This window comes from Coregonus lavaretus (assembly GCF_964263955.1).
Source record: "Coregonus lavaretus genome assembly, contig: HAP1_SCAFFOLD_202, whole genome shotgun sequence".
Classification (NCBI taxonomy): Eukaryota; Metazoa; Chordata; class Actinopteri; order Salmoniformes; family Salmonidae; genus Coregonus; species Coregonus lavaretus.
The window spans coordinates 39,694-51,725 of NW_028156408.1; the positions used below are offsets into that span (position 1 = coordinate 39,694).

General features: G+C 40.1%; 1 protein-coding gene across 1 annotated transcript; it reads right to left on the reverse strand.

Moving 5' to 3' along the window:
• Positions 1–5,002: 5,002 nt before the first annotated feature.
• On the reverse strand, positions 5,003–10,722 carry LOC311126384 (protein-lysine 6-oxidase-like; the record flags this gene model as incomplete). Its single annotated transcript, XM_084200389.1, has 6 exons — positions 5,003–5,122; positions 5,638–5,733; positions 7,417–7,573; positions 8,635–8,766; positions 9,818–9,926; positions 10,071–10,722. The coding sequence occupies 6 exons, from the start codon at positions 10,720–10,722 to the stop codon at positions 5,003–5,005; spliced, it is 1,266 nt and encodes a 421-aa protein (XP_084056515.1).
• Positions 10,723–12,032: the final 1,310 nt, after the last annotated feature.

Sequence of the window (12,032 nt, forward strand, 5' to 3'; positions counted from 1 at the left end):
ATTACATATCTCATCAGGCCTTATTTTGAGGCCTAGCTTTTCCCCTAGTACAGTGGCCTGAAACTCATGGTTTACAGGCCACATCAGGCCTGCAAGTAGGGTTGCAAAATTCCCAGATAAAAAAAAGAAATCAAAGAATATTCCAAACGGGATCTCTGGAAAACCTGGCAAATTTACCAGAATTTTAGAACCCTACCTGCAATTCACATTATGCTGATATCCAACAGTTGGAATTTTTATTCACCCGCAACCTGCATTCAGAATGACTGCAAGGGTCAGGAATAGTGTGAGGAGACGTCCCAAGCCATTTAAACGGGAACAACCATTTCAGTAACGGGTGCAAAACAATCTAACTAAATGGATGGATTAGTTTAGAAAAAGTTATGTTTTTTTTTTAGGAGGTAGATCAGCTTTAATATTGCAGATAGATTGTGGCTTCTATCAGTGTAATTGTCTGCATAATTTCCAATCCTCCATATACATTTTATTTTCTAAATATGTATATATCTTTTAATATATATATTTGTTATATATACAGTGGGGAAAAAAAGTATTTAGTCAGCCAACAATTGTGCAAGTTCTCCCACTTAAAAAGATGAGAGAGGCCTGTAATTTTCATCATAGGTACAAGTCAACTATGACAGACAAATTGAGAAAAAAAAATCCAGAAAATCACATTGTAGGATTTTTAATGAATTTATTTGCAAATTATGGTGGAAAATAAGTATTTGGTCACCTAGAAACAAGCAAGATTTCTGGCTCTCACAGACCTGTAACTTCTTCTTTAAGAGGCTCCTCTGTCCTCCACTCGTTACCTGTATTAATCGCACCTGTTTGAACTTGTTATCAGTATAAAAGACACCTGTCCACAACCTCAAACAGTCACACTCCAAACTCCACTATGGCCAAGACCAAAGAGCTGTCAAAGGACACCAGAAACAAAATTGTAGACCTGCACCAGGCTGGGAAGACTGAATCTGCAATAGGTAAGCAGCTTGGTTTGAAGAAATCAATTGTGGGAGCAATTATTAGGAAATGGAAGACATACAAGACCACTGATAATCTCCCTCGATCTGGGGCTCCACGCAAGATCTCACCCCGTGGGGTCAAAATGATCACAAGAACGGTGAGCAAAAATCCCAGAACCACACGGGGGGACCTAGTGAATGACCTGCAGAGAGCTGGGACCAAAGTAACAAAGCCTACCATCAGTAACACACTACGCCGCCAGGGACTCAAATCCTGCAGTGCAAGACGTGTGGCCCTGCTTAAGCCAGTACATGTCCAGGCCCGTCTGAAGTTTGCTAGAGTGCATTTGGATGATCCAGAAGAGGATTGGGAGAATGTCATATGGTCAGATGAAACCAAAATATAACTTTTTGGTAAAAACTCAACTCGTCGTGTTTGGAGGACGAAGAATGCTGATTTGCATCCAAAGAACACCATACCTACTGTGAAGCATGGGGGTGGAAACATCATGCTTTGGGGCTGTTTTTCTGCAAAGGGACCAGGACGACTGATCCGTGTAAAGGAAAGAATGAATGGGGCCATGTATCGTGAGATTTTTAGTGAAAACCTCCTTCCATCAGCAAGGGCATTGAAGATGAAACGTGGCTGGGTCTTTCAGCATGACAATGATCCCAAACACACCGCCCGGGCAACGAAGGAGTGGCTTCGTAAGAAGCATTTCAAGGTCCTGGAGTGGCCTAGCCAGTCTCCAGATCTCAACCCCATAGAAAATCTTTGGAGGGAGTTGAAAGTCCGTGTTGCCCAGCGACAGCCCCAAAACATCACTGCTCTAGAGGAGATCTGCATGGAGGAATGGGCGAAAATACCAGCAACAGTGTGTGAAAACCTTGTGAAGACTTACAGAAAACGTTTGACCTGTGTCATTGCCAACAAAGGGTATATAACAAAGTATTGACAAAACTTTTGTTATTGACCAAATACTTATTTTCCACCATAATTTGCAAATAAATTCATTAAAAATCCTACAATGTGATTTTCTGGAATTTTTTTTCTCATTTTGTCTGTCATAGTTGACGTGTACCTATGATGAAAATTACAGGCCTCTCTCATCTTTTTAAGTGGGAGAACTTGCACAATTGGTGGCTGACCAAATACTTTTTTTCCCCACTGTATATATATATATATATATATTATATAATTATTTTTTTCCTTCTTTATTATTTTCCCCTAACCCTACCACCCCTCCCCTAATTGGAGTAAACTAATTGACAACAATACTTAGGTTTCTACTTCCAGTTTATACATACTATATACATTTTAAAGACAGTATATTTTACAATAGTTATATTTTGTTTGTTTTTAGTCCCAGCCTTCAGCTACCCTCAACCCCTCCCATCTATCTCTGAAGACCATCCAGTTTAGATTTCTTGCTGCCATATATTATTCAACTGTGCTGTGATGTTTCACAAAAGTTCTGAACCTTTCTATTGTCATAGTTTCTACAGATTCTAGGTTAAAGAAACCTTTTTGCTAAGAGTATTATTATATTATTGATCGATTGACTGTGACTTTTCAAATCACCCATCAGTGCTATTTGCAGAGTTAGCTCCAAGTAAATGTTGCAATTTTTCAGCCATTCCTGAACAAGCTACATATGAACAGCACCAAAACAAGGGATCTTTTATTTTATTTATTTTTATTTTTATTTAACCTTTATTTAACCAGGTAAGCCAGTTGAGAACAAGTTCTCATTTACAACTGTGACCTGGCCAAAATAAAGCAAAGCAAAGCAGTGCGATTAAAAACAACAACACAGAGTTACATATGGGGTAAACAAAACAAAGTCAAAAATACAAACAGAAAATATGTATACAGTGAGTGCGAATGTAGTAAGTTATGGGGGTAAGGCAATAAATAGGCCAGATCTAATGATTCTGTCTCTTTGCAGCAAAATCTGCAGCTCTGGGATGGTTGTATCCCCCATATATATATAACATTCTATTGGTTGCAAGAATTTTGTATAATAATATAAATTGAAAAAAACTCTTAAGTTTGTTATTTATCTTTGTGTAGCATGAGATTAATCAATCAAACACTCAATGTACATGCAAAAACACACATATAAAAAACAATTCCCCAAAATCTACCTGCAGTTGAGCATGCTGGGATAAAAGTTCATTTGTTATCATAACCTAAATAAAAAATAGAATTGATGTGACTTCTCATTTAGTTTTGAGTCAGTACCACAAACATTTTTAAGTAACAATGACTTTTTATTGACCTTGAGTTCAACTTACTAGAAGTATTTTGAGTTTAAAAAAATGCCTTGGGGTTTACAGTGCATAGCTCTTAACACGTTGTCCATTGTTCTCAATCCCAGCCAGAAGCTCAGCAGTCAGTCAATCTACATGTGCTTTTCCTGTGTATATGTCTATAGGCTTTTAAATTAGTTCAAATATTTCAAAACCCTCTTAATAAGAATAATACACTATCAAGTTATTGGGGTCTATTCATCCAATATTATCATGTCTTGAACATTTTTTTTGCTATTTTGCACTGGTGATCTTGAACATGGAAAATAGTCAAGCAACTGCAATTGGCATTCCTGCGATTATTTAAAAAAACAGATTTTGATAATTAATTTGAATTAGTTAAGACTAATAATTAACAGGTTTGGTAAAATATGTTTAATTATGCTACTGGGCGACTGCCACAGTTTTTCAAAGTATAGTCCACGTCGCTGAATGATAAAAAAATGTGACATGATTTGGTAGGACTGACCTTTTTTTAATAATGTTATTGTTTTTACACTGTCTATTTCTCTCTACAAAAAAAAAAAAAATGGAAATGCCAAATCAAATCCAAACTTTATTTAAATTGCATTCACAATACATTTGCGGATCTTTGTGTTGTATCATGAATGGAACACTAGCACATGAGCCCGGCAAAATGTATGTTTGAATTTAAAGAGTTCTAGCTTAAAAGAGTATGTTTTGTTACCTGTATGAAAAAATCAAAAATGCACTCACTACTGTAAGTCGCTCTTGATAAGAGCATCTGCTAAATGACAAAAATGTAAATGTATATACAAAAACAAGTAAATCATTCGTTACAGACCCAATAGAACAAATATTTTAACTTTCCTCCAGTCTCAAAATGTAGCACCAATATTTATTACATAACGCAAGTAATGTAGCACCAATATTATTCACGTGCATGGAAACATTGTTTAAAATGGAAATGTTTGATTTAAATATATCCATAATACTACAACTTCCATACAGTAACAGTCTTAAATTAGCACCTAAACAATAATTTAATGTATCTCACAACAAATCATTCAAACCTTTCAGCACTCGAAACAAAATCATGCTTGTGAAGATCAAATCAAATCAAATTTCAAATCAAATGGAATGTTATTTGTCACATGCTTCGTCAACAGTGAAATGCTTACTACAGTATTTATTTCTCATCCATGACCTTTGTGTGACCTTTGTCTCTATCAACTTCTCACATTATGCTTTCTAAAAATGGTGAATACTGTAATATGATATATTGTTTAAACCAGGAATATTCATAAAGTTTAAAGAAGAGAAATTAAAATAAAGAAAAAAATGAAACGCTTTGCGGGACTCAGACCAATAAATATTGCAAACAATAATGTCTTCATATTTCATTGTCAGTCCATGTTGCTTGTTGTCTCGTTTTGCAAATCATCGTAGAGCTTCTTTGGTGGCGTTTCCTTTGTTCTTAGTACCTGGGTAGATATAAGGAAAACACATCATGCCAGAAATCATTTGCAGTATTTTATTTTAAGGAGGTAAATCTTTGATTCCTTGTGTCCTCTCTCCTTGGTACTGAAGTTCCTCCTCTGAGGGGCCGGAACCTCAGGTCTTCTGCTACAAGGTGCTTTGAGAAGGATAGGATGAGTCGGGACACAAGGAATGAAGGACAGATTCACCCTCGGTGTAGTATTTCTGGTATACAGTAGTATTTTTTTTGAGTATTCCCCAAAATGGACAAAAGACGGCACTCACGATGTAACAGTACACCCTGAAACCTGGACAGAGGTGCCGCTGTACTGAATACTACAACGGACAATATTATTGTCAAAGTTGGACTCTGGAACCTGGTGACCTGGGTTTACAGTGATCTGGAACAAACAGGCATGAAGTAAAACGTCAGGAATCATTCACATCACATTGCTACAATAGGTTGAATTTGGACAGTAATATCAAACATGTTTATCAATAGCACACAGTATGAACAGGAAATAAACCTCCTTAGCTAATACTATAGAAGAAGAAGAAGAAGAAGAAGAAGAAGAAGAAGAAGAAGAAGAAGAAGAAGAAGAAGAAGAAGAAGAAGAAGAAGAAGAAGAAGAAGAAGAAGAAGAAGAAGAAGAAGAAGAAGAAGAAGAAGAAGAAGAAGAAGAAGAAGAAGAAGAAGAAGAAGAAGAAGAAGAAGAAGAAGAAGAAGAAGAAGAAGAAGAAGAAGAAGAAGAAGAAGAAGAAGAAGAAGAAGAAGAAGAAGAAGAAGAAGAAGAAGAAGAAGAAGAAGAAGGAGGAGGAGGAGGAGGAGGAGGAGGAGGAGGAGGAGGAGGAGGAGGAGGAGGAGGAGGAGGAGGAGGAGGAGGAGGAGGAGGAGGAGGAGGAGGAGGTAACAAACCTTAAGGATATACTTCCCAGGCGTCACATCAGTAATGTCAATCCACTGACAGTCAATATCGGCATTATAGGTGTCATAGCATCCAGGACTCAAACCCTAAAACAATCAACCCAAGACAAAGAGATTCATCCAACGACCGGTTCAAAAATAGCCTGGTCCCAGATCTCTTTGTGCTATCATGTCAACTCCTTGTCACTTGGCATGGGTTGACATGATAGCACAAGCAGATCTGTGACCAGGCTAGCTCAACAACACAAACAGATCTGTGACCAGGCTAGCTCAACAACACAAACAGATCTGGGACCAGGCTAGCACAACAACACAAGCAGATCTGGGACCAGGCTAGCACAACAACACAAACAGATCTGGGACCAGGCTAGCACAACAACACAAGCAGATCTGGGACCAGGCTAGCACAACAACACAAACAGATCTGGGAACAGGCTAGCACAACAACACAAACAGATCTGTGACCAGGCTAGCACAACAACACAAACAGATCTGTGACCAGGCTAGCACAACAACACAAACAGATCTGGGACCAGGCTAGCACAACAACACAAACAGATCTGGGACCAGGCTAGCACAACAACACAAACAGATCTGGGACCAGGCTAGCACAACAACACAAACAGATCTGGGAACAGGCTAGCACAACAACACAAACAGATCTGGGACCAGGCTAGCACAACAACACAAACAGATCTGGGACCAGGCTAGCACAACAACACAAACAGATCTGTGACCAGGCTAGCACAACAACACAAACAGATCTGGGACCAGGCTAGCACAACAACACAAACAGATCTGGGAACAGGCTAGCACAACAACACAAACAGATCTGGGACCAGGCTAGCACAACAACACAAACAGATCTGGGACCAGGCTAGCACAACAACACAAACAGATCTGTGACCAGGCTAGCACAACAACACAAACAGATCTGGGACCAGGCTAGCACAACAACACAAACAGATCTGGGAACAGGCTAGCACAACAACACAAACAGATCTGGGAACAGGCTAGCACAACAACACAAACAGATCTGGGAACAGGTTAGCACAACAACACAAACAGATCTGTGACCAGGCTAGCACAACAACACAAACAGATCTGGGACCAGGCTAGCACAACAACACAAACAGATCTGGGACCAGGCTAGCACAACAACAATGAATAAAAAGATACAATACATTATACTCCATTGAGCCCGATCCGGTTCTGTCTTTACTATTGAATGGTGAAAGCTCTCAGATGCAAACTAATGTTTATAGCCAGGCCTCTCTTCACACTGGGCACATTCAGTACGTCATTTCAACGCCTAGTTTTGGTTGAGTAGTCATCTAACGTAAATTCAACGTGAAATCAACAACAAATGTCACCATGTCATTGGATTTAGGTTAAAAGTTGGGTCAAAAAAATAATGATTCCCTTAAATTGATGACTTTTTTGCAAATCCAATCAGTTTTCCACATTGATTCAACGTCGTCACAGATTTATTTGGGTTTAAATGACGTGGAAACAATGTTGATTCCACCAGTTTTTTTTTTTCTCCCATTGTGCTGTGTGATGGAAACACATATTGCATGCTGTGTAATGGGCTAGTATTATAGTGGAGCGTAAGGTGATGATCACAGGGTTGCGCCACACATGGCACCCTATTCCCTACACGGTGCACTACTTTTGACCAGAGCCCTTTTGGGACACGATAAAAAAAAAGCAGTGCACTAAATAGGGAATAGGATGCAATATGGGATACAGGCTACAGTAACAACAGACCTGCGTGTGAGACGTGCAGGCGAAGCGTCTGTAGTATCCAGGGTCACATGACGTGTCCTCCAGACAGAAGCTGGCCTTGTGTCCCTCAGCCACGCGTCTCTCGGAGCCTGGCTCCAGCAGCTCATACAGGCTGAACTCATCCATGCTGTGGAAGTGACTGGAATACATGGACCATGTTCACATTTAATGACCAGACCACAACAGACTCTCAATGCACCACTTTCAATATTGGTATTGCAAGCGCGCTAATAGCCTAGATCTGTTGAGAGCACTCTCCACCATGCCCCATGCCTGTAAAACTGTACAGGCTAATAGAAGCCTGTCTTAAAGGGATAGTAACATCAACATCTATATTTTAGTATTTTTGTTCATTAGTCCACTGTTAATACAATTCCCCAAAATGTTGCATGTCAGCAGCCACATTTTCAAGAAAGAGCACTTTCAGTACAGAGACAAAACTGTGATGATGATGATGATGCGTTTTGAGTTGGATGTTTGAGTTGGATGTTTGAGTTGGATGTTTGCTCCAAAGATATTGAAAAGGTGGGGCTATCTGTAGCCTACTGACGCAGTGACAATAGACTTAACTTTTATGCAAACTGAACCATTTTAATGTCGACCGCCATATCTTACAAATGTTCTATAAATCTGTCCTGCAGAGTGTGCTGTCCTTTGGTCTGATATGCGTGTTCGGAAACATGCGAGTGCAAGACCAAGTCAAGCTTCAGCACTTGATTAAGACGACGGGAAGGATAATTGGTATAGATCAAGAATCAGCCACCAACCTGTACACAAAACTCATCCTTCTAAAACTTGAAAGCATTTTACAGGACAGTACTCATCCCCTTCACTCAAATCAATCAATCACAGCAGCAGTCGGACAAGGGGAAAGAGACTTCTTCAAAAGAAAAATGAAAACAGATAGATATGGGGACTGTTTTATTCCAACAGCCATTAGGCTGTATGATAGATCGTCTGTTGGTCCCTCCATTATACAGCAGATTGCACTTTCACTTTAAATGTCTAGCTATAGCCCTTTGTATGAATTATTTTGTGTAGTTTCTGTGTTTTCATGTTTTATGTACTGTCTTTTTTAAGCACATGACCAAATGAATTTCCCCCTGGTGGGATAATAAAGTTGATCTGAATCTTAATCTGAATCTCTGAATATGAATATATTTATATATACATCTTTATGCATCCATGTCCATTACTCACTGATGGCAGCTGTGCCATTCCCAGGCGTAGCGAGGTTTGCTGGGCAGGAAGTCAGCAGTGCCCTGGTTCTTCACGCGCTGGGGGAACCGCAGCAGCACCCGGGTGTCGTAATCTGCCACGCCCTGAGCAGAACTGTCCCCGTCACAAAACATCTGGTCTTAGACATTCAAATAGTTCACATGGTAATGCACTTTCATTTATGCATCAATTCATTTTTTTTTTTTTTTCAACTTTTCACATTCCAGGGACTCTAGTCCAATCATTCCTGACCCATATTCTTCATGATTAACTACTCCTAAATGTCCTTTTAGAACTCCTGAAAGGAAACTGGAGTCTGGCTCTATTGGTTACTACGTTTAATGAATATACAGTATATGCTACTATAGGCTTCTGATGGGTTTAACTACTGTGATACGTGGCAGAACCCTGACTGAGCGGTAACACTCAACACATACACACAACTTCCCACCGGAAACCAGCGGTTCAATCCCTGGTTTACCCTAACAACTTTCCTCTCCACAGCTATATCTCTCTTGTGTAATTTCTAATCCGTCTAATAAAAAGCTTGAATATACCTTAAACCACTGTAATCAGAGGCTTCTTTACATTGGAGTTCAGCACACGTACACGTCTAAAAGCTGAGTCATTTGAATATTGATGGCTGGACATTGTAAAAACCAGTGGCTATATGCACTGAGTGGACAATACATTAAGAACACCCTTTTGCCCTCAGAACGGCCTCATTCATCGGGGCATGGACTCTACAAGGTGTTAAGCTGCATGTCCTTTGGGTGGTGGACCTATTGTTGATACACACGGGGAAACTGTTGAGCGTGAAAAACCCAGCAGCGTTGCAGTTCTTGACACACTCAAACCGGTGCGCCTGGCACCTACTACCATACCCCGTTCAAAGGCACTTAAATATTTTTGTCTTACCCATTCACCCTTTGAATAGCACACATACACAATCCATGTCTCAATTGTCTCAAGGCTTAAAAATCCTTCTTTAACCCGTCTCCTCCCCTTCATCTACACTGATTGAAGTGGATTTAACAAGTGACATCAATAAGGGATCTTAGCTTTCGCCTGGATTCACCTGGTCAGTCTGTCATGGAAAGAGCAGGTGTTCTTAATGTTTTGTACACTCAGTGTAGATTGGAATGTCACTGCCGTATGAGAATACCTTGCGAGGCAACCTTCCTCAGCTGCACATCTCAGATTGTACATGGGCGACCTCTGGACATAGGAGGAAACTTGAATATAGTATGGGTCTGGCACCAAGTCAGGGAGACCTGTCAATCATGTAACAAATGCAATATTATTAAGTAGCCTTATGCATGCTGTTAAAAAAATTAATTGGAATAAAATGCCATACAAATGTGAAGAAAATAATCAATTTAAAAAGTGAATTACTGGAAGGAAAATATTGCACTTACCTCCATGTTGATGATAACTTGTGCCATAACCATGTGGCTCAGTGCTTCTGGCTCTAGGTCTGTAGTAAGCATCATAATAATTATAGTATGGATTATAGGGATTATAACCAATGGATTTATAGGGGTTGTTCGGGTCATCTCCAACCATCATATTCTCTCTTCTCAAATTGGTCAGTGGTGGAGAGTTAGTGGATGTGGGTTTGTCTTCGGTGGGATTTGATCCATCGCCTGCATCATGGCCAGGTCTTGAAGCAGTCTCCCGGCTCTCTTGGGGTCTTTCATACCTAATCACCCCATTAGGATATCGACGCGTTGTGCGTAAATGCGCACCCGGCGCTGGCCGCCTTGGAGAGCCTCTTGGCGCGGGGTATCTGTGCACGTTCGTCTCTTCAGCCGTCTCATTATTGTTGCTAACGACAACTATGGGATTCCGTTGAGCTGAACCTGTTTTTCGGTCTCTTCGGCCCGATGGCTGATATTCGGAACCGTGGCTGAGAATACTAAACACCTGGCCGTTTTGTTGCCATTGCATTCTCTGCCTTAAAGCTGCTGATGGCGAGGCATCCTGTGTAAGAACTGTTTGCAATATACAACTGAGGATGCATAGCTGTGTCAACGACAATAAACAGGCTTCAAAGCCAAGACCCCTCATTATCCTAATCAAATAAACTAATATTAATGAGGTGAATGATATATCCACATGCGAAATACAAAATAAAATATAATTTGTTAGGAAGCAGAATTTGGAGAATGTTTTCTCACTAACCGAGCAGAATCAAATTTAGGCCTATAGTGAGAGGAACTATTGCTCAGGCAATCTCGCATCTTGAACGCGCAAGACAGTTTGTGGAGTGTGAAGGAGGGGTGTGAGTTTTAACGTTTCAGAAACAGTTACACAAGTGATACCGGCATGCGCGCTGCCGAGGAAGTGGAAGTGGTTGGCATTAGCACGGGCACGTCACGTGCAATGAATTCTTATTAAATCAAATCAAATTGTATTTGTCACACGCCGGATACAACAGGTGTAGACCTTACCGTGAAATGCTTACTTACAAGCCCTTAACCAACAATGCAGTTCAAGAAATTGAGTTAAGAAAATATTTACTAAATAAACTACAGTAAAAAATAAAATAAAAAGTAAGACAATACAATTACATAACAATAAGGAGGTTATATACAGGCGGTACCAGTACCGAGTCAATGTGCGGAGGAACAGGTTAATCGACGTAATTTGGACATATAGGTAGGGGTAAAGTGACTCTGCATGGATAATAAACAACGAGTAGCAGCATTGTAAAAACAGGGGGGGGGGGGGGGGGGGCAATCTAAATAGTCTGGATGGCCATTTTATTAATTGTTCAGCCGTCTTATAGCTTAGGGGTAGAAGCTGTTAAGGAGCCTTTTGGACCTAGACCTGGCGCTCCGGTACCGCTTGCTGTGCGGTAGCAGAGAGAACAGTCTATGACTTGGGTGACTGGAGTCTTTGACAATTTTTTGGGCCTTCCTCTGACATTAAGGGTGTCAGTGGTGCAAGATAAGTCCGGTTTTATAATACAAGTATAGCCTTACAATAAATGTTGTTCCGCCTATTCACAGGCAACAAAAATTCTCTACATTATGAAAAATAGTAGTTTTGCTTTTCAGATATTTCAGAAGATTTTGTAGTACATTTTGAAAGACAATACATAGTCTGTTTTTAGGTGAAAGAGGATTGATCAAAATCAGCTTGAGCTCTGAGAATTGTTGTTGACTTATGTAAGATTTGTTTCTTTGTTCTCGCTCTCTCAATACCTTTCACCCTTTTTTAGTCAGATATAATTAGTGGTGTTCCCTCACTCACCCAGTAGTTTTTGGCTGCCCTTCATGGTGAGCTGATTTCCAAACCTTGATGGTTATGCGTTGTCTTCCTTTGCTTTTATTGATCTTGTAGGCCTGTGACACTTTTGCTCCTATAGCAACAAA